Source organism: Myotis nattereri, assembly GCF_964212035.1.
Source record: "Myotis nattereri genome assembly, chromosome: 5".
NCBI lineage: Eukaryota > Metazoa > Chordata > Mammalia > Chiroptera > Vespertilionidae > Myotis > Myotis nattereri.
Genome location: NC_138080.1, coordinates 29,073,085 through 29,100,680, shown reverse-complemented (window position 1 = coordinate 29,100,680; position 27,596 = coordinate 29,073,085). Strand labels below are relative to the sequence as shown.

General features: G+C 55.5%; 1 protein-coding gene across 3 annotated transcripts in view; it reads left to right on the top strand.

Annotated features, from left to right (window-relative positions):
• Window positions 1-27,596, top strand: part of KDM4B (lysine demethylase 4B) — a 254,493-nt gene that overhangs the window by 94,757 nt on the left and 132,140 nt on the right. The window contains exons 10-16 of one of the 3 annotated variants that reach the window (XM_081091512.1): window positions 5,935-6,131; window positions 14,135-14,236; window positions 14,608-14,807; window positions 21,858-22,300; window positions 22,539-22,659; window positions 24,008-24,186; window positions 26,587-26,806. The exons of 1 other annotated variant lie outside the window; for it this stretch is intronic. In XM_081091512.1, coding sequence (XP_080947638.1) covers window positions 5,935-6,131; window positions 14,135-14,236; window positions 14,608-14,807; window positions 21,858-22,300; window positions 22,539-22,659; window positions 24,008-24,186; window positions 26,587-26,806 — 1,462 coding nt within the window. The remainder of the gene's footprint in view (window positions 1-5,934; window positions 6,132-14,134; window positions 14,237-14,607; window positions 14,808-21,857; window positions 22,301-22,538; window positions 22,660-24,007; window positions 24,187-26,586; window positions 26,807-27,596) is intronic. One more of the 3 variants, XM_081091513.1, reaches the window with a different exon arrangement.

The following is a 27,596-nucleotide window of genomic DNA, read 5'->3' as shown; positions in this document are numbered from 1 at the left end:
CCTGTTCCTCCCCTCCCCTCTCTGCTTGTCTTGTACCCCATCTCCTCCCTCTTCTCTCTCTGCTCCCCCTTCCTGCAGATCTGGAGCTGGGCACATGCACGCAAGGGTTCTAGGTGAGTCTATGAGGCATAGTTGCAGGATGGGCGAGGAGGCAAGAGAAGGGACCCTCCCCCAGGGCCTCCTCTTGGCAAAAACGCCAATAACTAGAGTGGCAGAGCTAGAAGAGCACATTGTAGGTGCTCCTTCCTGACAAGGGGAGGGTCAAGTGGACCCTGAGTGGATGTAGCCCTTCTCTGCACCCACATTCCTGTCTCCTCACCTGCGTGTACTTCTCTGCAATTCTGCTGTAAGCTGCTGCAGGGCAGGGCCCAGCATTGTGTGGTGAAACCGCATCAATTCAGCCTTACTAGTTCAGAACGCACAGTAGTGCTTCAGATGTGGGAGATGGGACTTGATTTGAGCTAAAAGTTGGAAACCATTTTGCTCTGGGCTTTCAGAATCTAATTTAAGATCATTGCCTTTTTAAAAACACACACATCTAAAACCTTAGGAAATTAAAAGCCCTTAGCATATGCTTCCACTCCGAGTCTGACTGTTCTGACAGGATGCTCTGTTGTCAGAGAAGCCACACCTGTAACTCGGACCTCATCTTAGACATTTTCCTTAGCCGCACACAAACGTTACTGCTTGTAGGTGTAGAGTATTGGAACTGCTTCAGTGGGAAGAGGGACCCCCACCCACACATCCACCACACAAAAGATAGAACAAGACGACCCCAAATTGAAGGCTGGCTGTTTTTGACCTGCTGCTGTAGCCCCTGGCACAACACTTCTCAGTAAACTGGATGACCAGGGGCCTGACCTTTTCATTCCTGAGGTGTTTCAAAGACCTCTATCCTATGTTCCTTTATTTATGAGTGTCTGAGTTCATTAACACAGAAAACCCTGGGGCAACCCAGGCAGACTGTGTGAAATCTGTGGCTCTGTTAGGAGGCGGAACTGTGCCTCCAGGTCCCATTGGCCTCCAGGTCCTGTTTGAGGCCGGGTCTGGGACCCGGTGTGGGTGAAGTGCAGCTGGCCCAGGCCCGCTGAGGTCTCATTGGATTCTGGGGTGGGGTAGAGGTGGGGGGTTGTTCCTTACCCTGAGTGGCCAGCTCAGGTTGTAGGTGGGGCCGGAGACAGGTAGGGGCAGGTGACCTAGAGGTGGAGTCTGAGGCCAGGCACCCAGGCACTAGGCTCTACGTGCTCCTGGCACATGTTGAGAGTTGGATTCTGGAAGCAGGAGTGGGGAGTGTGGAGCCCACCAGGCTCAGTAAAAAACGGGACAGTCAGGACACCCATCTCAGCCAGCTCAGGTTACTATAACACAATAGGGACTGGGTGGCTTAAACAGCGGCATTTACTGCTCATAGTTCTGGTGGTTGGAAGTCTGAGATCAGAGTGCCAGTGTCATCAGGTTCTGGTGAGGACTTCCTGGTTTGCAGATGGCCAGCTTCTCACTGTGTCCTCACGTGCTGAGGGGTGAGGGGCCTGAGAGGGATTTGAGGTTTCTTCCTTTTCTTAAAAGGACAGCAGTCCTATAGGATAGGACTCACCCTATGACCACATTTAACCTTATTTACCTCCTAATGGCCCTGTCTCCAGATAGTGTCAGATTGGGGTTCAGGGCTTCAACATAGGAATTGGGGGGCACAGTTCAGCCCATAGGACACATCTGTGGTCGCTCTCACAGTTCACTGAAGTTGGCATGTGGGAAGCTCACCACCAAGGTCCTCAAGTTACTCTTTAAAAATCATTTTATGACTTAAATCAAGGCTGGACAAACTTTCCATAAATATTTAGTGAATATTTGGGGATTGCAGGCTATGTGGTCCTTGAGTAATTGCTCAGCTCTGCCATAGCAGCACCAACGCGACTGTAGTAGGGCAACGGGCCAAAAAAACTATTTACAAAAACAGGTGGCAGGCCAGATTTGCCCACGATCCAGAATTTGCGCACTCTGACTTAAGTCATTTACCTGCTCAATAAAGAGATTTAGAAAGATAAATAGCACAGATTTTTTTTGACTCCACAAACAAAAGAACCATGGTTGGCGTTTGATGAATGTCCTTGGCTTTTTCTAAAGATTTGTGCTCTTAATTGGGGCTTTACTGTATTCTTGACTATGTATTTTGTATTTCCTCAGATAACAGATCCATCCTCAGAACGTTTCTGTTATTTAAATGGTGCCATTGGGCGGATTTATCTTTTATCCAATCTGTCCACGATTGTTGAACAGCATGGTTAGTTTTTCGTGTGTGTGTGTGTGTGTGTGTGTGTGTGTGTGTCAGTAATGAAACAGAGAACGCTTTGTCTGGATTTTTCACTTCTTTGGGCGAGATCCCTAGGAGGGGGAGGTGAGGGACGAGTTGCTGAAAGGAGCTGTGGTCCTCATTTTGTTCAGGGCTTGTCAGAGCTGCACCTCTGTCTCTGTCTGGTTGGCAGCTGGTGTCTGCTGTCTCCAGCAGCTTGACCTTGCTGGGGCTGCATGGGGCAATGGTGGCCAAGCCGTCCGGCCCTCTTTTCCTCTGGGGGGCAGTGCAGGGGGTGGAGCTGTGCCTTCTTTCTGCTGTCACTTGAAACAGCACTTGTTCCTCCTGTGTTCAGGGAGCGTCATTGAACTCACTCTGCTGATTAATTAAACCGTTGCAGGCAGCTAGCTCCTGGAACAGTGGCGCTGTCAAGGGCTCTTTGAGGCACACTTTGCAGGCTGTCAGGTCTCTCTTGATGTTAGGCACCATCTGAGAGCCAGTTTCTGCTCATGAGTGTTGGGGGTGCCGAGAAGGGTGCCCATCCAGCCCCAACCCAATCGTGCCTCTTCACTCTGATGGCATCACTGGTGAACGGGGAGGGGCCACAGGTGCTGGGCCCAGGATCTTGGGATCGGGTGAGCAGGTGGGGGTCTAAGCCTTTTGTGGACAGGCCCACCCTCTGGACAGGCGGCAGGCCTGGGAGGAGACCCAGTGAAAAAGCAGCTTGTCTCAGAGCAGACTATCAGTGGGACCCAGGCCATGAACTCCGCATCCCCTGCCCCACCCCTCATGTCCCTGCCTCTTACCTTGACTCCTTTATCTGTCCCCAGATGCCCCACTCAGCACTAATGGAGCCACCAGCCTCTGGGCCCTGGCTGATTTGAGCAGGACTGGCCGCTCAGAGTCCTCATTACTTCGTGGCTCTCAGAGCGGGAGCCCCTGCCTCTCATGGTTCTGGTGTCTGAGTGCTTTATGCCTCCGTGATGGTACAGAAGGCCCTGGGGCATGCAGGGGACCCCTCAGACCTCCTCCCCCACTGGTGCTCGATTTCTCTGTCAGAAACTAATGACATGGCCAAACCCTTGGAGGAGCCTGTCTCTGTTGTGGTGCTGACAGGGGACCGCCAAGTGGAGGAGCTGGAATGAGAGCAGCAGAGCTGTCAGCTTTAGTCAGTCCCGCAGACCCTTATGAAAACACCAGTTTTCCAGAAGGTTTGGGAGCCCTATGGGCTGGAGGGGGCAGTTGATGGGGAAAACAATAGTGTGATTTACTCTCAAACTCAGTTCCTTCCCTGGGCGCTGCTCTGAGGCTGCCCTAAGGACTCGGCCACCAGCCTCTGCCTCCTGCCTGCTCCCAGCCCCTTTCCAGGATGGGCCCTGCAGGGTGGAGGCGCTCTGTGCTGCTCCTGGCCCAAAGTGAAACAGCTGCAAGTAATGTTCCACTATGCACGTGACCCCCAAACAGAAGATGGCCCGGTGGGGTGCTGTTGTGGGGTCTGGCATGTTCAGCCCCTAAAAGTTCCTATTAAGATATTACCTTAGCGACTTCCTTACCCAACCTGTCAGGCTGAAACAGTAAAGGGTCTGCAGTGCCTGCACCCTGAGCTCAGCTGCTCAGTCCACAGAGGCAACTCTCACTGAGTCCTGAATCCAGTGGACAGTCACTTCCTTCCCGTGGGATCCACAGGACCCTGCCTTCTTCCTACTGCTTCCTCACAGGTGCCCATGCTCCCCAAGTCTCTGTCCCTAACCCGTGACAACCCACCCCACCCAGAACCTGCACAGAGCCTCGAGAGAGGCTGTCCCCAGTGGCTTCGTCCTGGTTGAGCGAGGAAGCCAAGCCAGGCTCCAGGCCATCAGAGCAGTTGGCTCCCTGGCTTGCATCTATGTGTCCCCCTCTGTGGGTGCACGCAGGTGCTTTTTTCAATTACTTAAAGGAAAAGCAATTGCAGAGCCGCTCGATATAAATCCCTTAAGCTGCTGTTGATGGTGATGCAGGGGAGGCCACGGCCCGGCCAGGATTCTGAAACACGGGCACCATCTGTGGTCTTGCCATCCACAGCCAAATTATACCACCAGCCTTTCTGTGTTCTGCAGATTTTCATTAAATGAATTGAGTTTACTGGGAATCTCTTGGCCATAAATATTCCCTCCCTGTCTGCATTGTGTCAGTGCTGCTTCAGTCCAAGCTCCCACATCCAGGCTGGGAGTGGGGAGGGCAGGGAGGGGGCGCTGGGGCTGCAGGAAATGCCCCGGGACATTTTTTGCAGCCTCAGATTTGGGGTCATAAATACTTCACTGTTTCCAGAGAAAATTGAGGGGAGTTAGAAGGACTTGACAGGGCAGGGTACATAATTGCCTCATTTAATTAAGTGTTTTCCTTTCTGTTTCCTTTTCCATTGAGAAAGTGGCAGTGACAGCGAGAAGGTTGTAAAAGGAGGGAGAGATGTGCATTTAAAATGGAGATGAGTTTTAAGCCATGGTTGGAAATGGGCCTGCTTATAGAGTAGCCGGGAGAGGTCCCAGCTTGTGGGGGCTGCAGTAGGTGTCCCTGAGGGACAGCTGCCCCGAGGCCTCCTGTCACCAGTTCTCAGGACAGGCGTGTCCCCAGAAGGCAAGGACTGTGCCTACTTTAGAGAAAGGCAAGTGCGGCATCTCAGGGTCAAGGTCACCCCTGAGATCCCCTCATCCTCTGCACCCTTTTCCCGAACTTCCACACAGCTTCAGCCATCCCTGTGGAGACCCCTCTTCCAGGGTCTGTCACCCATTCCAGGGGCTGCTGTATCCTTGGGAGCCTAGACCAGAAGCCAGCAAACTGTGGCCTGTGCCAAATCTGGCCCCCGCCTCTTTTTGTAAATAAAGTTTTATAAACGCAGCCATGCCATTCCTATAGTATCTCTGATGGTTCCCAGCTTCAGGGCAGAGTTGAGAGGTTATAACAGAGACCATGTGGCCCACAAAGCAGAAAAGGTGATTGCTTGGCCCTTTATGGAGGTTGCCAGCCCTGCCCTAGATCAGAAGTCCCCTCTGTTTCTTCCTCCCGCTCACAGTAGGATGGTTCCCATCTGATCTTTGCCTCATGCACAGGTAAGCGGGAGGCCAGGACCACCTGGGTTCCTCTCGCTGACAGGGCTCCCTGTTGGAGTCTGGATTCTGGGGTTCTTGGCTGGCTTCTCTGGCCTCTAACGCCCCCAGGTGTCAAATGTCCCCAGGTCCCCAGGATACCTGTGGTGTGGTGCCTCCTGCACATGCCCAGCCCTGGGGCCACCACAACACTATAACCTGGAGGGAGAGGCTCTGAAAACATGTGGTTTGTTGCAGGGCGTGGTGTTCAGAGCATAAGAAGGACTGTGTTTGAGCCTGTCCTCATCGCAGGTGTTTGCCCCTTTGGTGTGGACACAGGGACCCTCCTGTTCAGGGCAGTGTCTGTTCCAGGCCACCTGGCATTTGTTCCTTGGCACCATGTGCCAGGTGTTGGACCAGAGACTCCTATTTGGGGGGGTGGGAGGGTACAGCTTGGAAAAGGACATTCAGTGGCCTCACCTTCACCTGGGACAGGCAGATACCACTTCCTGTCTCATGATAGAAGGTCTAGTGTGGGGTGGCTCGCCCTCGGGCTCAGAAGGTCTCTCCTGCCTCCCGCAGTGCACGTGCCGGAAGGACATGGTCAAGATCTCCATGGACGTCTTTGTGCGTATCCTGCAGCCAGAGCGCTATGAGCTGTGGAAGCAAGGCAAGGACTTCACGGTGCTCGACCACACCAGGCCCACGGCCCTGAGCAGCCCTGAGCTCAGCACCTGGAGCACCTCCCGGGCCTCACTCAAGGCAAAGCTCCTCCGAAGGTGAGTTGCCAAGGAACTGCCCTGTGCCTGGCACTGCTGGCGACCGTAAGTGACCCCCAACCTAGCCAGACCCTGCTGGCAGGTGGCCTCAGGCTGTCCCCTCCCTCTCTCCCTCTTTTTCTTTCCTCTTCTCCTCCTCATCCTCTGTATCTTGCTGCTTCTCAGTCGGAGTGTTTCTCAGGCCCTGACCTTTTCGAGTTTGCAGGCCTCGTAGCAGGCGGTGTCTGTGTTGTTAGACTCAGTTTCCCTCCTGCTCCTTGTCCACCAGCTCCTGGGAGGCTGACCCTTTGACCCTCCAGCCATCCGGGTCCTCTCTGGGACAGCACACGCTGTCTCTCTTCCTCGTCTGCTTGTGACCTTAGGTGAGAAGCCCTAGGTCTCTGTGTTGAGGCTGTTGGGCTCCTTCTTGACCCTGAACGATGGCAGGTACCATGCTGGGGCCGTGGGGCACAGGGGCCCAGTACTTGGTCCGTATCCCTGCCATTTCATGTTTTGACTGCTCGCTTTGGCTTTTCCGATAATGTGCTGCTCAGATTCACAATCTTGGAGTCACTGAGAGACCCGTCCGCCCAGGGACATCCTTTGCCACCCTCATTCCATCTCAGGGAGCCCCCTCCTGGACCATGCCTTTTATGACAGCGTGGTGTCTGCCCAGCCTCCGGCCTGGCATCCATTGGGGGAGGAGAGTGTGAAGTGGCTGCACCCTCTTGCCATCAGCACCATAGTCATGGGGGCATGGGTGGCAGGTCCGGAAAGAGGAAGAAATCGACTTCCTGCCAGGAGGGAGATAGCAGTGAGCACTGTGTCTGGGTATCACCTTGTAGCCCCGGAAGCGGCGGTCCCATTTTCCTCTCTTCTCTGGGAAACGTCAAGGCTTTCAGGGCTCTGAGCTACTCAGACAGAGTTCCAACGCACTCAGTTTTGGTGCTCAAGGAATGTTCAGCAAGTCCTCACTGCGAAAGCCACCACAGACAGTAGGCTTTGCATAAACAGTGAATGTGGTGTGCCCCAATGAAACTATTTGTAGACTGAAGTTGGAACTTTATATCACTTTCACGTGTCACATTATTATTATTATTTTAACTTTTTACCAGTTAAAGATGGAAACAACTTTCTTAGCTGGGGGGCCACACCAGAACAGGCAGCGGGTGGGTTTGGGCCTCGGGTGAGGTTTTCCAATTGTAGCCTCTTGGTCACTTCTGGCTTCTCTTGTCCCCACTGATGACGGACAGTTGGCCCCAGGGACAGGCATTGAGGAGGTGGGGGCACTCGGACAGTTCCTCCCTTTGGCTATGCCGGTTGGCGGCACTCCCACACTCTGCAGAAGCACCCTTTAAACTCTGCACACTCCAGAACCTTCTTCCCCGATGGGGCTGTTCTAGTTTTCAGCGCGTTTGTCTGTGAATCCAGAGTCTTTAGGCAGTCTTGGCTTCACCCACGTGTTTTCCCACCCCTTGGCCTCTGCCTTTGAGAACGTTCCATCAGCCCAGAATGCTTTCACATCTGTTCCTGACAGCCCACCTGAAGGTGAGTCTCTCTTTACTGATTTCTTTTGTTGTCTGTCCTTTTGATTCCCACTCTCCTGTGTGTTCTCACGAAAAGCAACTTCTCTCGGTGAGGCCCATCTGTGCAGCGCCTGATCCCTCCCAGCAGGGTGAGCTTGCTGAACAGAGCCCAATGCAGCATTTGCATAACGGCTAATGGATTGTGGCTCAGTCTAATTGGTCAACAGAGCAGACTGCCAATAATTAAGCGCACATCCAGAAATGGATGGGATTAGAGGACCGGGCCCCGCCAGCTATGCTTCCCTTACCGGAGCCTGCTGTGTGCAGAGGAAGCTTCCCCACAGCCAGCTGCCCCCCTCACTCCCTGAGCCCAGCCAGCCCTCAGTAGAGGGCGGTTGGCCCGCTTGTCACGCTCTGTTCCTTTCTGGAGCGTTCCTCTCTCGTCTCAGCCTCCTCTGCTTCCGACCTGGGGAGCTGTAATATTCCGACAGAGGGATTGAATAACAAATTAAGTCGTGTCCCCAAGGATCTAATTTTCTTTAAAGCTTTCAGTATGTAAAATAAGTCAGATCCCCCCCCCCCTTTTTTTTTAAATCATAGAGGAGCTTTCTCTATAAAGGTTGATTGGGGGACTGACATTTCAAATCCCAAGACTGCTACCCTCAACCTGAGAGTCAGTGACTCTCACAATTGCCTGTACCTTTCTCTCCTGGCCCAGTGCCCACAACACATGGTCGTCCTGCCCCTGCCCCTCATCTCCACTGAGGGGGGTGCTCTCCTGAGCCTCAGAGAGTTTGTTTTGAGGGAAGGGCGGCTTGCGCTAGATACGGGTAGGGCAAATGTGGCTTCTAGACCAGGGTTGTGTGTCTCCTCCCCTGAACTGTCCCCTGTACCCCTGCACTATGGACACTTAGGCTCATCATTCTCTGTGGGGGCCCCTTTGGGCACTGTAGGGTGTTGAGCAGCATCCGCGCCCCCTCCTAGTCAATGCCAGGAGCTCCCCAGTCCCAGTTCTAATGGCCACAGATGTCCTAGGCAGCATCCAGTGTCCCTGGTTGGAAACCCTGCCCTAGGCAGAGGTGGTGGCATTGAAGTGGGCTCCATGTTCATCTGCTGTCCATCCCCACTCCTCATGTCCCCCTGCAGCTTTGCCTTGTCCTTTGGCCCTGCAACTGCTCCCTGGTCCCTGCTCAGAACGACGCAGCCAGGTCCCCCCCACCCTCACCCCTACATGGAGGGTCCAGCCTTCCTGACAGCCCCCCACACTGAGCCCCACATGTCATCTTAGAGCAGAGGCCAAGTGTTGGCCTCTCCAGGAGAGAATGATCTCGTCACCCTCCCTCGGGTTGATCTTCCATGCCTAAATCTTGCTGAATGCACTGACCCTCCCCCGTGACAAACAGGGCACAAAGCTGGAACTTCTTGCTCCCGGCTGTGTGGCCTCTTCGGCCCTCACTTCCAGGTGGGATCCTGCTTTGCTGGCACAGGCCATCATAGAGTCTGGCGCCTCTCCCAGGCCCGGTCTCTGCCAGCCTCCCCTCCTCCCATTCCTACCCGCAGCCCTTCTCCATGTGCAGACTGTCTTTTCCCCCCGCCTCCTTGTTACTTCCAATGAGAACATCAAGAAACGCAGCCCATTGACCACATGTTGCAGCAGGTGTGCATTCAGCTTGCTGCACACATGCTTGTGGAACATCTGAGCTGCCACCACCATGCTAATGCAGAGAGGATATGTGCTTCCTCACCAGGACCCAGGGTTCCCGTCCATTCCAGCCCCTGCTAGCTCCACTGGCTGTGACCTCCAGCTACCCATGCCATCCATGGGGGAAGCCACCAGCTGAGCGTGGCCAAGAGCCCCCTGGCCCTGCTTGCCCACCCGCACCACCTCTCACCACCTCTCGGATCACCATGGAACTGAGGAGCCAGGAGCAGCTCCAGCACCCCCTTTGATGCCTCCTGACTAGACACTGGACACCATTGAGCCTCTGACCCTACTCTTGCCAGGGTTGCCCTGGCGACTTACTGAATGTTTCCTAAATTGTTCTTCCCCAGAACACCCTCAGCAATTTCTCAGAGGCAAAAAGCCTCTAGACGCCACACACCCACTTGTCTATGTGGGCAGGGCGTAGTAGGAGGAGAGGGGCACATGTCCTGGGTCCGGGTGAAGGGGAGAAGGGCCCTGGGGTACAGAGCTCATAGCCTCTTGCACTCTGACCCAGGGGCTGCGCTGGCACCAACAGCCTTGGATGCTCCAAACTCCCTCTGGGTAAAAGCTGGTCCTGTGAGGGTTGACAGTCCTGCCTTAGGGAACAGAGGGATTGTGTGCTTGGGGCCCCTTGGTTCCCAAGCCCAGAGCCACTCTGAGCCCACTGCATAAGGTGGGGCCCATGGGGAGCCCCCGCTCTGCCTCTCCTGCCATTTAGGTTCCAAGGACACCCACTTCCATCTTGGAAATATTAGTACAGGTATTTGAACTCAGTTCCAATATTTGGTTTGTATAAACTTAACTAAGTAACGTCCAGTTAAGCCTGACAAAGTGCTCATTTATCTCCATCCTCCCCTGAAATGCCACTAAAATGGCTGTAAAGGAGTGACAAATGGGCAAGGGGGCCCACTGAGCAGCCGCAGCAGACTTGGAAAAGGAGGAAAGGATGGCCAACGGGTACCTGACTGCAGCACAGAGGAGGCTCCGTTCAAGGGCTCACAGACAGGGTGCGGCTAGTTTGTGCTGAGGAACTTCGGAAAGGCATAGGTTTCCAGATGTGGACACCTCCTGGGACAGCACCAAGGTGGGCTGCAGGCCAGTGTGTAAGGAACTGCTGGGCTGGGGGCACCCCTCACTCCACCCTAACTCCCACCAGAGGACGGTGGCCCTGCTGCCTGGTGAGGTCAAGCCTGGGTGGTTCTGGGCCAGAGGGAGGGGCCTTCCTGAAGGTGAGGTTGTGGGAGCCTGGCTGCCAGCCCCACGTGCCTCTAACCCCAAGGCCAGAGACTGTAAGGGTCCTCTCTGGGTCACAGAATAGCCCAGCAGAGCAAAGCTATAGGTTCCGATGTTGGGGGTCCCCCTTGAAATGACTGGACTCCTGCCCTCTCCATCCCCTTCAGCAAGCCCTGCTCACCCATGCATAGCCACCAACAACCTTCTTAGTCCCTCACACAACTCAGCCAGAGGTCCCTAAACCTCTGAGGAAGCTCAGTGGAAGACACAGAGTGTCTCAAACAAAAGGGAAAAGCAGAACTCCCCAGAAAGAGATGAGGCAAGGAGCAAGAAAGCTCACCTGTGCATTTATGATAGAAGCACCTGTTGCTATAAAAAGGAACATGTAGGAAAGAGATGGCTCTTGGACATTTAAAATGAGAGCAAAGAAGCCCAGCTGGTGTGGCTCAGTGGTTGAGTGTTGACCCATGAATCAGGAGGTCACGGTTCCATTCGGTCAGGGCACATGCCCCGGGTTGTGGGCTCAATCCCCAGTAGGAGGTGTGCAGGAGGCAGCTGATCAGTGATTCCCTCATCATTAATGTTTCTCTCTCCCTCTCCCTCTCCCTCTCTGAAATCAATAAAAATACTTTTAAAATAAAAAAATAAAATGAGAGCAAAGAAAACACAAGAGAGGGTTGGAAGATACCTTGGGAAAACTCCTAGAGGGCAGGACAGAAAGATCACAGGCTCAGTCGAGGAACTCCAGCCTCTACTAGGGGTTTTAGGAAAAGAGAAAAGAATGATTCGCAAGAACCAAAGACGTTTTCAGATTACAGAGCCTGGCACGGGATGAGGATTATACGCACCTCGGAATATCACAACTCTTTGGTTAAACAGAAGGTTTCCAGCTTCGGGAGTGAATAAACATGCCAACATAAAGAATAAGGGACCCAAATGGCATTGGACTTGGTGATCATAATGCTACAAGCTAATAGACAAAAAGGACGAGGCCTTAGAAGTATGTACCTAGTGAAATTACCAACTAAATATGTGTGAGAGAAATAGGATCTTTTTAGACATGCAGAATCCCAGGTTTTCCCCCCTTTCTGAGAAAGCTAAAGGGTGTGCTCTAGCTAAGCAATGGCATCAGCCAGGAAGGACACAGAACCAGGGAAACCAAATCCAACCCTGGAGAATCCAAACCAGTCTCAACGTAAGGATGCCAGGGAGGTGTGTGTGGTGCCCTGAGGAGGAGACCACGCCAGAGCTTGGTGATAACCAGGGAGGCCACGCATCTAAGAGGAACAGTTACTCCAGGAAGAGCGAACGAAGCCTGCAGTGCAAGCGGCATGGATGAACAGTATTTACAGTCAGTAAAATGTCAAACGTGGAATTTCACCACAACCGAAGATGGTGGCAGATTCAGGTAGAGAAGCTGGTGGATGTGGAAGCAGGAAGCATAGCCACACCCTGAGTGGTAACTAAGAGCCTCTTGGTAACTATGCAAAGGAAGCCAAACCAAAAAAATTAAAACATAAAAAGGAAGCAGCGTGGGGGAGACGCATGGAAGTAACTAAGAGAAGAAACAGCTAGAAGAGAGGAGGGTCTTGTGTCTGGGGAGCAGCCCGGGGGATGCTGTTATGGTTGGAATATGATAAGGATGTGCCTGGTGGATGTCTCCCCTCCCCACCCCTCCTCCCCACCCGTGGCAAATTGGCCACAGGTTCTTCCTGTGTTAGTCTCCCAGCTTATGTACTCACAAAATGTGTATTTCTTTGCATGCTGACATTCATCTTGCCTTCTCTCTGCAGTAGGGAGTAGCCCTCTGCTTAAGTCTGTCAACCTAGTTCCACTCATTCTGGGGGTCTCTGTATTGGGGGGGTGACCAGTGGTGCTGGGGGGCCCCAGAGCTCTGAGGCTGATGGAGTGTAGGGGGACGAGGGAGACCTGGCTCTCTGGACAGATAGGGCCCCAGTGGGGACACTACTGGTCAGCCCTGGGATTGGGTGGGCAGGGCCAGAAGTGCCAGTCCTGGGGTGGGGTGAGAGGGGACCGAGGGGCTGGGCAGCTACGGGAAGCCGAGGCCAGGTGAGTTGGCAGTAGGAGGACACCCCTCTACTGGGTGTGGGGCCAGCGTGGGGGTTCGCTTTGGCCACTCAGCCTGGTAGCCCTGTGGCCCCGCATCATTTCTGGACGTGGAGAGAAGCCCCTCCTCAGGTGACAGCAGCCAGGTACATCTACCGCCAAGTCTTGGGGCTCGCCACCCATTTCACTGTCGGGCCATACCTGGCATTTCCCAAACTGACGCGGTGCGGATTCGCTGGTGGCTTTGCTGTGGTGGGGAGCATCTCTGGCTCCTGTGTCCCCTTCCGCCCCTGCCCTATCTCCTTCACAGTGACCCTTGCACGCCATGCTGTGTGTGATGCCATGCCTCTGCCCATGTTGCTCAATCCCCACCGAATGCTCCCTGCTTTTCACCTTTGGTCATGGGGTGATTCATGCTGCAAACATCAAGTGGGGCTTGTCACGTGCCCACTGTGCTCGGGAGATGGAGCAGCAGAGACTAGGGCCCTTGAGTTAGGCAGCCAAGCCATGAGAACAACCAACCAAGGTTAGTGTTAGAAGACGGTTAGGAGGGGCGCCCCAGAAGCCACGTGGAGAGCAGGGATGGGCTGCGTAGGCAGCAAGGAGGCTGTCAGGTGGGAGGTAGGGGTCCTGGTGTCAGGAGCCCTTGGGGCCTCCCTGGGCTCCTACCCTTCCCTGCTCAGATAGCCCTGCTTCTGCTTGGTGAATGTTGGTCCTTGGAGGTATGGCTGCCATGGGCTCCCCCAAAGGGTCTTCATATCTTGAGTCTGACCTCACTGGGGCCACAGGAGAATTCATGGACAAGGGAAGCTGCAGCCAGCACCTCTCTTGGAAACGTCAACATTCTCCGGTTGCAGACTGGGATAGATGAAAAGGTAGTGGGGGCTGGTCATGAGGCCTGGAGGCGGCGGCCATGTGGGAGGGTATCACCCCCATTCTCTGGAGGGCGTCAATGCCCTGCCCAAGGGTGGGCCTCTGCACACACCTGCCTCTGCCTGAGCTCCTGGGGTACTACACGCCTCCTCTCTGTCTAAAAGCTGCTCTGTCCCCTCCCGGAAGGCTCCAGGACCCTGTTTCCCAGAACCCCTACAGGGGTGCCTGGCACTAATCTGCAGGCCCACCCCCTTTGTTGCTTTCTTTTCTTCCTTTTTAACCCAATTCTCTCTCCTTTTCACTAAGAAGCCGTAGCTAAGCCTCAGCTTGAATTCTCACTGTGGGCGAGGTTCGCCCCGCCATCCCCAGGACTGTTACACCCTGAGCCGAGCTGGATGTGGGGACCCAACATCCCGCCGGCCCGGGCCCTGACCTGGAGGCGGGTGGCAGGGCGAAGAGGGTCAAGGGTGCAGGTTGTTCCCTGGGCGTGGAGATCCGGAGTGTGGAGAGGCGCACGGGGAGCCCTACGGAAGCAGGCGCCGAGATCGAGGCCTTAGATGAGGCATCTTGGGGAGTTAACACCAGTCCTAGAGAAAAACTCCCTGACATTTACATTCTAGACAAATTAGTCTGAAAGAAAGCAGACACTGGAAAAAGACTGAGGAGGAGAGGAAACCAAATCTAGAGAGGAAGAAAGAGCAGAGCAAAAAGCCGGGCCTGTCGTAAGTGCACCTTTTGTTTTGTTTGTCGTCTAGGCATTTTCCACCAGCTGCTGTTTCCATTGGGATCATGCTCCCTGTCCCTCCCACCCCCACCACACGGGGGCTCCTGGAGCCCAGGTTCATCCAGTCATCCCATCTCCAGCTGTCATCAGCACCCGCTTTGACATGGCCCCACCATCCCATTGCCCTCCCCACCCCTCCCAGGCCTCTCTCCCTCCACCACCCCTGCCCTGGCCCCTGGAGCCACCTCCTGAAGGTCCCCTGTCCCCTGTCCCCTGATTCTGGTTGTGGAGGCTCCGTACTGCCAAGCACAGACCTGGGGCTCTCCCCTCTGCTGTTTCACCTCCTTTCTGATGACTCCCCCTCTCCAGGTCTCACCGGAAACGCAGTCAGCCCAAGAAGCCCAAGCCAGAAGACCCCAAGTTGCCCGGGGAGGGGGCGGCTGGGGCGGCTCCTCCCGAGGAGACCAGTGGTAGTGCGAAAGAGGAGACTGCGCAGGAGGCGGATCCCGAGGACGAGGAGGAGGATCCCCAGCTGCCACCGCAGGGCCGGGAGGCAGAGGGCACAGAAGGTCAGTTACAGCCGGGCAGGGAGGCCGGGCCTGGTGCCCACGCCGGCTCCTTCCTGACCCCCGGCCGGTGGAAAGAGCGAGCCATCTTCGCTCTGACTACAGGGTTTCTGCTCTTTAAGAACCCATTTCATGTGCTTTCCTGGCTGGGTGAGGCACTTCATAAGACATGTACGTTCTAGGGGTGCTGTGAAAAGTCCCTCTTCTCCCAGAAACTGAAGAGGCGGTCTCAGTCCACTTGGGCTGTTCTCACAGAACACCACAGGCCAGGCAGCTTAAAAACAGCAGCCTCGTGTTTCTAGAGGCAGGGAGTTGAGATCGGGGTGCTGTGTGGCCGGGTCCTGGTGAGGCCCTCTTCCAGGTTGCAGATGGCTGCCTTCACGCTGTGGCCACACGTGGAGGAGCAGCGAGCTCTGCGGCTTCTGCTGTCAGGGCACCGATCCAGTTAATGAGGGTCCTGCTCTCATGACCCGATTACATCCCATAGGCCCCATCTCTTGAGACCATCGCCTTGGGGGGTAGGTTTCAACATAATGCATCTTGGGGGACGTTCAGCCACAGCAGAGTCTGCCCATCGTGAAAGTGGCCAGATGTTGGTGAGCCTGCGCTGGGGCCGTGGTGGAGTGTCTCAGAAACATACCCTTCACACAGCACAGGACCATGTTAGCCATGGAACATTAGTATGTGTTTTAAAGGTTCCCACTCCCATGTTTTACAGCATTCCCTTTGCTTTTTTATAACTCGTTTCATTTTTCTAATTTATAGCTTTAGCTACTCCCACGTTTGCACATAGCAGCTGCTCCCAGGGTAGAGGAGGGGCCTCTCCTCTCTGGCCCCTTCCAGGCTCCGGGCAATAATGAGGCCCAGATGGTGATTGCCTGGGGGTCGTGCCTCAAGCCCCGGTCACAGGCCATAGTCACCGGAGGGTTCTGCTTGGGTCCTCAGTTCCCCTCTTGATGTCTGTGTCTTGGGATGTGTGAGCTCAGCACGGCCCTGCCTATTTCAGCATCGTGTGCTCACCAGGATGTGGCATCCAAGGTGACTATCCATACGTCACAGTTGGAGACGTACCTGGACGTACCCACAGGCCTATGCTAGGGTTCCCAGTTAGGGAGTGACTGTCCCCTGGCTGGCAGGTGAGTGTCTCTGAGGGGGACCCTCAGGCACTCACAAGGGGAAGAGCAGAGCATTTCTGGGTGAATTGTGTGCTGGCGCCTTCCCAGACGTTCCAACACGTGCTTGTCTAGTGGGGCGTCACACACCCAGGAGGTCCAGAAGGCAGGATGGAGCAAGAAGGCGCCCAGTTGGCGAGGAAGCATGTGCTGGCAATATCTGGGCATAGGCGTGATCCCCTACGTAGAAAGGGATGTGGGGACTGAGCCATCAGGTCATTGACCCGGTAGAGGAGCCGAATGAGCCCCACACAGAAGTCAGGTCTCATTCCCATGGCCAGCCATGGACAGACGGCAGCATTGTTGGGATGCTACCTACAGTAACAGCAACCAAAGAGTAAGCACCTTGGAACAAAGCTAACAACAAATAAAAGACCTTTATGGAGAAAATTAGAGACATTTTTGAAAAGTAAGGAAGAATTGGTAAATAAATGAAGCCATGTGTGTTGGGAGAACTCCCCCGTGTGAAGGTCCAGTCCCCACTCCCCCAGCCACTACCTGGGGGTTCTCAGCTCCTTCAGGATCCCATTAGGGTGTGGGGGTTCGATCTAAATGTAGATGGAGAGAGAGAGGTAGAAGAGGAGAGTCAGGGGAGGTCTGGGGACTCAGTTCACAGGGCAGGAGTGAGCACCCCCTCCACTGTAGGTGGGAGGGGTGAAGGTCACCGTCTGTGCCCAGGGGACTCACAGAGGTAGCCTCAAATGTCGGGGGGCACGTGTACAATGTCCCATTTACTTACAGTTCAGAAAACTCGCCAGCTGGACAGTGGGTTGTTGAGGGAGCGGTTGAGTCGGCTTAGGCTGCCTAACGAAGCACCCATATGGGCTACGGGGCCTTCAAAAACAGTTTCTCGTCTCACAGATCTGGAGGCCAGAAGCCCATGATTCAAGATGTTGGCAGACCTGGTTCCTTCTGAGGCCTCTCTCCTTGGCTTGTAGATGCCGTCTTTGCATTCACATGGCGTTCTCCCTGTGCCAGCATCTCTGCCCTAATGTCCCTGTCACGAGGACACCAGTCACATTGGATTAGGGCCTCCCTGATGACCTCACCTGAGCTCATGACATCTGCAGTGACTCTAAATAAGGCCACATTCTGGGGCACTGGGAGTAGGACTTCAACATAGGGTTTGGAGTGTGGGGACATAATTCAGCCCATAGTAGAGAATAAACACACGAAAACCAAGAGAGAGAAGCCTTGGGTTACTCCTGGGGGCTCCCTGAGTGGGGGTGGGGGATCTGGGAGGGGCACATGGTGTCACGTGCCATGGTCCTTCAGGCACGGCACTGGCGTTGTGTGTGCTCCTGGACGTAAGAATACGAATGAACACGCACGTTCTGTAAGGCAGTTGGGCGGTCGAGCTTGGGTTGTGATGGTTAATAATGAGCTCTCCGAGGTGGGCCCCGGGACCTAGGGCTTCATGATAGGGGGCTGCTTCCCCAGCTGGCTGCCTAAACAGGAGGTTTCGTGTCCCTTGAGAGTAAAACGTGCTATGGGTGAAACCACAAGCCACATGGAGGGGGACATGGAGGACACGTGCTCTCCTCACCAGTCGTTGCAGTCACTCCCCTTCCCCTCAACAAGTCTCACCCCAGGACCCCTGGGCCTTTTCCCAAAGGGCTTCAGGGTCTGCATTGCAGGGATGGTCACAGTGTCATTATGGTGTCATGTGGCCAGGTCTCGGTGCAGTCCTCCAGGGCTGTGGCTTTCATGGCTTCCAGCGGCATGTGGACCCCAGCAAGGATGGGGCTGTTTCCGGGGTGGTGTGTCTGCTCAGGGCTGAGAGTGCTCCCTAGTGTTCACCACCCACCTTGTCCCTGTCCCGTGACAGAGCCCTGTTCCCAAGGAGGAGGAGTTGGGTTGTGTGTGGGGGGTCTTTTTCTAGAAAGGAAGTGGTCCCCTGGGGGCACCGGATGTGGCTGCCACTGCTAGAGAGCCTCCTGGGAGCCATCTCTTGAGCCCTTGGTGGGAAGACAACTCTGAACACATCAAATAAGTGTTTGCAGTCAGGGGTGACAGCAAACACATCGGGGAATGAGTAGAAGGTTTTAAAGTGGTTTCCAGACTTCCTTTAATACCAGCTTAATGTCCCTAAAAGCTGTAAGTGCTAAGGATCATGTCATGTGTGAGCAATAATTTTGTGTTTGCAAAGGGAGACCATTTGCTGTTGCTCTGACAGCATCTGGGTGCTGGAGGGGCAGGAGGAAGCCCCCGGGGGTGGAAGGGACCCTGGGCTGGCTGATGGGGCCCTAGGGCCTGGGAGGCTGCCTCCCAGCTGCAGGTGTCCCCCTCTGCACCTGCCGCTGGGTGGTCTGGGAAGAGCTGCTGCCCTGGGAAGGACCAGCAGCCTCTCTCTGTCCTCCACCCCCATGCCCACCCCTCCCCCAGGCAGAAGGCAGAAGGCAGCCGTGTCAATCCTGGTTTGCCTGGACAGCAAGGGCTCCTTTCTCCTGCCTGGCCGTGGCGATGTCACAGTGCTCTGGCCTCACCGTTTGGGAGATGGGGCAGCAGGGACAGTGCCAAGACCCAGGAGGGCTGGTCCCGCCACAGTGCCGTACACTCCTAGGCAGAGCACGCAGCCAGAGGGACCCACCCTGAGACCTCCCAGGGTCTCAAGGAGACAGGAACACCCTGTGAGCAGTATGTGCTGTGGGCAGTTGATGGTCATGGAGCCCCTGGTTTCAGGAGTGGCCTGACAGCTTGTGACTGGCTTTAGGACAGGACAGCAAAGGCTCCTGTACCCAGCAGGGAACAGATGGGCTGGGCCTTTATGTGTCTTCACTTGGACACACATATTGCCATGTAGGACCCCCCCCCCCCCCCGTCCCCCCAAGCACAGTCCATTCAGGCCTCACCCACACCAGGCTACACCCTGCCTCGGGCTCTGCATGGGAAGAATGCAGAGTTGACATGAGTGGCCTGGACCATGGGACCAAGATCAGCTTCCCCAAACTGGGCAGGGTGTGGAGAGGTGTGGAAGGGTGAGGAGTGGAGGGTCTCTAAGCCAGATTGCAGTCATGAGGCCACCACCCCCTTCTGTGGGCAACATATAGCAGAAGTTGAGCTTGGGATCCCAGATCTATCACATCATCTTAGTGCACCCCCTTACCCCCCCGCCCCCCCCCCCCCCCCGCCATGAACTTGGTGCCGTAGAGAAGGTGTGGGAACTCCAAAGAATCAATCAGGTGGATAAAATCCAATGGGGGTAGGGGGTGGTCTTGGCTGTGGCATCCTCCCCACTTCTAAGAATAGTACTAGAAGGGCCTCAGCTCATCTGCTATGGGAGGGGGGCGGGGACCGTGCATTCTGCCCACCTGTGTCCTGAACCCCAGGAGGTGGGTGGCCCTACCTGCTGGGGAGGGACTGGCTGGGATCCTAAGCCTCCCTTTTTTTCCCTTGACCCTAAGCCCTTTTTTTTTTCCTATTAATCTTCATCCGAGGATAATTTTTCCATTGATTTTTGGAGAGAATAGAAAGGAGGGGAGAGAGAAACATTGATGTGAGAGACACATCAATTGGTTGCCTCCAGGATGCACCCTGACTGGGGTTGGGGATCAAATCTGCAACCCAGTTATATGCCTTTGGGAATTGAGCCCATGACCCCTCAGTGCGGGGCTGATGCTCTAACCACTTAGCATACCAGCCAGAGTGACCTTAAGCCCTTTTAATGTGACATTTCTGCTCCATTTTGAGGCTTCCTCAGGCCCCAGCAGGTGGGGAGCTTTATGAGGTCTGGCAGTATGGCCTCTGATGGGGTATGAGGTGGGAGGGGAGTCCTGTGGTAACAGAGCCCTGAGCCCCCAGGTATCCTTCCTGACCTTGGGCTTGTCCCCTTAAGGGCCCTCTGTGTGTTTGTCTCCCTTGGCTTCCCAGAGCCTGGGAAAAGGCTGGAACTCGTACCTTTTTGACAGTAGAGTCTCCAGAGTGGAGAGTAAATTGGACCCACTGTCCTCAGGATGACAGACCTGTGCGATTTCCATTCAGTATTTGGACTATGAGGGAGGAAGAAATACTGAATTTCCTTAGAGAACAAAGCATTTATCTGAAAGTGCCTTTTACACAAATAGGATAGCGGCTCTAGGGCCAGCCTCTGTGCTGGTTCTGTAACTTAGCCCCAACACCACTCTGGCCACTGATCTCCCAGGCCCCTGGTCACCTCCCGGTCACCTCCCGGGGCCATGGTGCTGTTACCAGGTGTTACTGAGCAATGCTCCACATCTCCCTCCCTCCACGTCCCTGGATGGGGACGGGGCCTTTGTTGTAGGGAGCCATCCACTACTGGAGGGGAGGGAGGTCTGTTATTTGCTTTCCTTGGCAGATAGCTTGACCAGACTCATGAGGGTCTGGCGGAAGGGGGCCAAGGCTCCCCTTGGTGGGGCAAAGGCGAGGGAAGAATCCTTGGTGCCTCCAGAAGACTCAGGACCAGAAGGCAGGGGCCAGGGTGGGGGTGAGCATTCCCTGTCTTCTGGCTGATGGAGCCTCTCTTGAAAGACGCAGGTTATGCTTGCCAAGGACACCATGGGCTGTCCCAGCAGCCAGTGCAGGGCTGCAGCTGCAGACGCGGGAGGATGGGAGCAGGGAGTGGAGAAGGGGAGGGGGAGGGGGACTGGGGCACGTCCTCATGGTTCCAGAGGCCTGGTTCCAAGCTCTGCAGCCCCCTTATTGGGGGAGAGTGGGCGATTCGGCTCCTCTCAATGCTTTGGGCTGGGTGTCTGCTGGCAGGGAGGTTCCTTGCTTGTTCCTTCTTGGAGTCACAGTGCCGATCAGGGGTTAAGTGACAAGCCCTCACCCAGGTCATCAGCACTTACCCGTCATCTTTGGCTGAGGAACAGGGGTGACGTATGGACGGGTTTTTATAGCAGGAGGTAAAAATGTGGATGCCGTGTTGCACACCAGAACTCATTATACTTCCTGTTGTCACTGTTTCGCATGGAGAGGGACAGATCCTTGCCCTCCATTTGTCCTTATTTTCCCAGCCTGAGACTGTCGAGCACAGGTAACTCTGGGCCTCCGACCCTCATCCCGGGGTGTTCAGGAGCCCCTCCGTCGCAGGCAGCCAAAATAGCTGGTCCCCTGGTTCCGAGCCAGTGTTCCTCTTTATGTAGCATCCTAAACCCCCGGGGACCTGGGACACCCAGATGTCCTATGTGCCCATTCTCCAGACGGGGCAGGCAAGGCCTGAGGGCTCTAGAGCTCGCTGTGCTCCCAGCTCGCCCTGGTAGGTCATCGCCAGGCCTGTCATCCTTGAGAGGAGAGTCCCTGGGGCTGCCATGATTCTGCTGACCACACACCCATCCTGGCCCCCAATTAAAATGCCATGGGAGACACGCCTCATCTACTTCTCACCCCGCCCTGTCCCCTGTCAGGAAATCCCCCAGCACCGGCCCTTGGGGGCGGAAGGGTGTTCCGGGCCCTCCAGGCCCATCTGCTCTTGGTTCCACTTAAGTGACTTCTCCTTTATGGTTTATTGTTTGAGTCTTTGCTTTTAAAAAATTCTACAAGTTTTGTGTTTTTACTGTAGAAATACACAAAACTCAGATATCCGAAAGGAAAACAAATCCTGCCTCTTCTACCCCACCCCTTGGGAAAGACACATGCCTTTCCTCTACCTCAAGCTAATTCCAGAAGGTGCTTTGAGCACGTACAGAACCCAGAGGTGAGGGCAGGGGTGGGGGCTCCCCCAAGACTCGGAAGTGGCTGGTTTCCTGCCGCCTGGCAGCATAACTGGCAGTGATTTTAACTTGCTCGAAGCCTGTGTTCTTTTGGGGAAGTCCAGAGGGGTTTCTCCTCCCCTCCAGCCAGCTCCTGCCTGCGTCAGGGGGCTCCCACGAGGGTGCATGGCCACTGGCCTCAGCTGTGACCGGTCTTTCCTCTCTCCTCACAGAGGACAGGAGGGGCAAGCTGCGGCCAGCCAAGGCCAAGGGCGACCGGAAGAAGAAGAGCCCCCTGCACCCTCACCACCCACTCCTACCCGAGCTGCCACCACCCCTGCCCCCCCAGTTCCCCGGTGAGGAGGTGCCACCGCCCCCACTGGAGCCCCCAGTGCTGACCCCCGGCCCTGAAGTCACTGAGGAGAGCCCCTTGCCACCGCCCCTCAATGTCATGCCCCCCGAGGCACCTGGCGAGGAGCTGGAGCCCAAGCCCCGCCCCATCATCCCCATGTTGTATGTGGTGCCCTGGGCCAGCCAAGCCACGTGTGAGAAGGGCCGAGTGTCCTGCCAGCAGGCGTCTGAGCACTTTCCCCAGAAGGGCCCCACCTGGAAGGAGCAGCTAGCCCCCATGGAGCTGACGGAGCCTGAGGAGGACAGTGGAGCCAGCGAAGTGCAGGTAGGATGCCCTCCAGGCCCCCTGGGACTGAGGATCCTGCCTGGCCCTGTGCACTGGCCACAGCATCCCTGCTCATGAAATGGCCCCCATGGCTCACAGCGGCCTACAGCGTGTGTGTGGTTTAGAAACCACAGTGGCTCTTGCCACCTCTTCCTGCTGGGGAAACTGAGGCACCACTGCTGAACCTGCTCCCGTCTCTGAGCTGTGACTCAAAGACACTTCCTGTCCTGTGTTTTAGGCTCAGTCAACGTTCTCCAAGTTGAAGATGGAGATCAAGAAGAGCCGGCGCCACCCTCTGGGCAAGCCGCCCACCCGTTCCCCTCTGTCAGTGGTCAAGCAAGAGGCATCCAGTGATGAGGGTGAGCGAGGTTGCTGTCCCCTGCCTGCACGGGACCCAGGCTGTGTGACTAGAGGAAACCTTTGAAACACCCCTCCCCAGGCAGACAGCTGTCATTAGAGACACCCAGGGCTTAGACCTATGACTGGACATAGGGGGGTGCGGGAAGAGAGGTGACACAGGCTGGGGAGCCACCAGTTGCAGCAGAAGTGACTCTTTGAGCCGCTGGGCTGTGGGAGTTGGATCTGGAGCCGCCAAGCCGTAGCGGCGGAGGCTTGGAGATGAGACGCTTGTACTTAACACTCGGCTAGAGCTGCTATTTCGTGGGCAGAAACCCTGAGAAGCCAGTTTTTCATCTTCCGCTTTAGCCTTCTGCTTAAGAAGCATGTGGAATTTGAAAATCTTCTGGATGGCTTCTTTTATTCTGAATCTAATTTGAAGGCTAGGGCAGGGAGGGTTCTAGAAGCTCCATGGATCACAGCGTTGAGCTCCCAGGAGTGGAAGGGGTCTCGAGGAAGATGCCGCTGTGAAGGTTGGGGCCTCAGGATTGAGCACTGGCTTCCAGGGCAGGCTCCCAGGGGAGCGCTGAGTCTCAGGTGCTCAGGAAACCCAGCAATGAGACTTCGGGGACAGGGACTGGTAATGGCGGCCGTGAGGTGATGACAGGCAGGGCGGGGGAGGGGGGACGGAAGAGACACTCTAATTAGTGACCTCCCTCTTCCCTTAATACAGCGGTTCTCAGCCTGTGGGTCGCGACCCCTTTGGGGGTCGAATGACCCTTTCACAGGGGTCGCCTAAGACCATCGGAAAACACATACATAATTACATATTGTTTTTGTGATTAATCACTATGCTTTAATTATGTTCAATTTGTGACAATGAAAATACATCCTGCATATCAGATATTTACATTACAATTCATAACAGTAGCAAAATGACAGTTATGAAGTAGCAACGAAAATAATTTTATGGTTGGGGGTCACCACAACATGAGGAGCTGTATTAAAGGGTCGCGGCATTAGGAAGGTTGAGAACCACTGCCTTAATAGGACTTTCTGGTGACACCACCTCTCCCCCTCCTACCCGCTTCCCCTCCACAACTCTCAGCCACACTCTTTTGGCTCCTTTGGACTCAAGATCCTACCTGACCTGCCAAGGTTTGGCTCAGCCCATCTCCCACCCCCAAAAGGACCAGCCCCCTCCACCCCATCCTGGGTGGCTTGGTGGCCTCTCTGCAGAGAGACTCGGGGGCTGTGTAAGTGGGGACACATCACCAAGAATTCTCTGGGCAGTAAAACACCCACTCTTCGAGGTGGGGAGTGAACCTCAGGCGAGGTTTAACTTTTTCTCCCCCACCCCCCTTACTCTAGAAGCCTTCCCTTTCTCCGGGGAGGAGGACATGAGTGACCCCGAGGCCTTGAGGTCCCTGCTGTCCCTGCAGTGGAAGAACAAGGCTGCCAGCTTCCAGGCTGAGAGGAAGTTCAACGCGGTGGCTGCCCTCACCGAGCCCTACTGCGCCATCTGCACCCTCTTCTACCCGTACAGCCAGGTGAGCGCATGGCCCCACAGGGCCACACAGGGCGCTGTCTGTTCCCCTCGGTGCCACCATTTGCTCTGCTGAACAGGAACTCTGGGGTGGGTGGTGGGAAAGGAGAACCCATTTGCTGCAGGAGCCACAGTGGGATCAGTTAGAGCCTGGAGGATGGAAATGGGACAGGTGGGGGTGGGACAGTCATAGGAAGAAGCCCGTGACAGTTCAGGGCGTGCAGGATCCTCCCTATGTGAGGGCTGTGGGGAAAGGGCCAGTTTCAGAGTTTTATCTAAAGGTGATTTTTCAGTGGGAATAAAAATGGGGTATCAGACCAAGGGGTGGGGTTACGGCATGGAGGCATCATGGCCACTGTCCTCGGAAACTTCCTCAACTTGGCCTGGGGTTGGCACCAGCTGGGGCCAGAGGGCATGGGTGGTGACCAGCCAAGTCCCAGAGGTGGGCTGGGGCCAGGGCAAAGACCCCCTGTGGCCCAGCTGGGACACCAGAGCTATGAAGACCTGATGGTTCGCCCCTGAGCCAGGCACACAGCGTTCTGCACTTTCCAGACTGGGGCCCCCTCTGTCCCATGTTTCCCAAGTTGGGAGCCTGGCATCTCCCTGCACTCTGTTCTGTGCCATCAGCCTGCCCAGTTTCCCTCTTAACCTCTTATTTCAACCCCTTGTCCCCCTCCCCTGCCCTGACCATTGCCTGCTTTCCAGCCCTTCCCTCCCCCCACAGGGCCCCTGTCCTTCCTGTTAGCGCCTCACCATGGCCAGGACAGGCATTTGGGATGCTGCTCCATCCATGTACTCCCTGGGTGGAGACTCTGCCAGGCTCACCACAGCCTTCAGCCGGGCCACATGCCCTGTGGCCTTTGACAACTGCCCCCCTCCCCTCCCACAGCAACAGTGTGCTCTTCGATGTCCCCCAGGGTCTCCCACCCCCAATCCCCTGCCTTGCCAGTTAGATTTTTGTTCATTCTTTGAGTTCACTCATTTGCCACCTCTCCCAGGAAGCCTCCCCAGACCTGCTGTCCTCAGGTGGCTTTGGAATGCCCCACCTTGGGCTCCCCACTCTGTTCTGCTCTTGCTCCTGCCTCTGTGTTGTTGACCCCTGGACTGTGAACCCCTGGAAGACAGAGCCAAGTCTTGCTTGCTTTTCTGGGTCTTGTGTTCCTAGCCTAGTGCCTGGTGCTTTCTACACATTAGCCGAGCTGCCCCGGGGTCTATGCCCCGTGCCAGGGGCAGCGTGCCCGTCTCTAGAGCTGCCCAGACTCACTGTCTGTAAGCAGACTCAGCGTCTGGGGGAGGAAACAAGTGATATCCAGATGTCTCCTCCAGGCACATCCCCCTCAGTGCTGCTGGAAAGGCTGCTGGAGCCAGAGTGCTGGCACCTCCAACTTCAGACACGAATCTTCTTAATTCCAGCTGTTAAGCAAAGAGTTGTGGCTAACTTTAATCAGCCCGCAATGCCAGTGGGCTTGTGGGCCAACCGTTTCCAAAACCCAGGGCCCTCGCTCTAAGCAGGTGCCTGTTTGGAAAGAAGTCATTCGGGGCAGGTTTGAGGGGTGGGGAGAGACTGATTTGAGGCTCTTGTTTCAAAGCTAGTCCCCTAATCTGAGGTGCCACCATCCTCCTGACACCTGGCCCATGAGGCCAAAGTTCTCCAGTGGAGCTCTTTCCTCCTGGGTCAAGAGCAGGGGCAAATGCTCCTCTCACACCTTGGAGGGCCTGGGGAGGCTCTTTTGGGAGCCCCATGCCCTGTGATAGGCATGGGGGTGCTAGATCCCAGTGCCTTGGCAGGGTCATTTCACCACATGGGGAGATCTGGAGAACTCATTACAGCCATCATGAAGTACATATTGGAGGTGGGGAGACATCTACATAGGTACACAGATAACATGGCATCAGGTGACAATCTGGACCACAGAGACAGATAGCAGAGCAATGGGCTAGGGCTGCTAGTTACCTGGGCAGGGCAGGGTTCAGAACAGAGATCTGAGTGCTCCAGGCAGGGGAAACAGTGTGTGCAAAGGCCCTGGGGCAGGATGGCATGTGGGGTGTTGAAGGAAGAGCAGGGCCCATGTGGCTAGAGGAAGTAGGTAAGGGGCTGTGAAGGCAAGAGGGTGAGGGCAGCAGGGTGGTGTCGGTGCTGCATCCAGATGTGACCCTAATGGAGGGTTTTCAGTGGGGGCAGAACGAGTCTGACTGTGTGAGCAGGTTGAGGGCTGGGAGGGTGCACTGGGGAGGCCCCAGTGCAATAGCTGGGAAGGTGGGAGGCAGGCTAGGGCTGTGTTTGGATATAGAAGCAGCTTGAGGAGTGGACCAAGGGAGGTGGCAAGGATGGCCCCGAAGCCTGGTTTAATTATGACAGGTGGCCCCATCCTGGGCTCTCCACTGGAGGCACCCCCCTCTACAGTCCCTACAGATGGAGAAGGAGGCCTCACAGGCCTCCCTCGGGGAGGGCCCCTCCATACCACCTTCCACATGCGGCCAGAAGACGCGGCCGCTGATCCCTGAGATGTGCTTCACCTCCAGCGCCGAGAACACAGAGCCACTCCCCGCAAACTCCTACATCGGTGATGACGGGACCAGCTTGCTGATCGCCTGTGCCAAGTGCTGCCTGCAGGTCCATGCCAGTGAGTGGGGTCCCAGACGACAGGCAGCTGGGCTGAAGGAGGACTGTGGGGGCTGCGGCATGCAGCCGTGCTCGCCCTTCTAGGATGGCCACCGTCTCAGCTGTGGAGCAAGAGTCCCTTCCCCTCGGCTGCTGTTACGGGGCTGTCACAGGCCCTGGGTCCTGGGGCGGGGTCCTGGCCTTCAGGGGAAGACTTCTTGTCCTTTCCCCTGGCCAAGGTGGGCCTGCTTGGTCAGCCTCCTTCCAGCCAGTTCTGTTGAGCCTTGCCCTGCCCTCTGGGCCTGGGTGCCGCAGGAAGTGATTAGGTGCTTGTTAGGCAACATCATGATTCTAAACTCTGCTTTGGGGCCAGAGTTGATGGTAAAGATGTGACTCTAGAGCAGCCGTGGGCAAACTACGGCCCGCAGGCAAATGAATAAAACTAAAAAAAAAGAAAAAGACCGTACCCTTTTATGTAATGATGTTTACTTTGAATTTATAGTAGTTCACACAAACACTCCATCCATGCTTTTGTTCCGGCCCTCCGGTCCAGTTTAAGAACCCATTGTGGCCCTCGAGTCAAAAAGTTTGCCCACCCCTGCTCTAGAGAGGTCTGGGATCTGATGTCTGGTGTCAGCAGCCACCCTCTCCCAGACCCTGAAGCATAGCCCAAGGAGACAGGGGAATGGACCTCTGCCCCCTTCAGGCATCAGGGCAGGGAATGGGAGGCTGAGATCTCAGGAAGGAAGAGAGCCTTCTGGGACCATGTAATTTCCCGTCCTACAGAGGAGAGCAGCCGGAGGTCTCTGTCC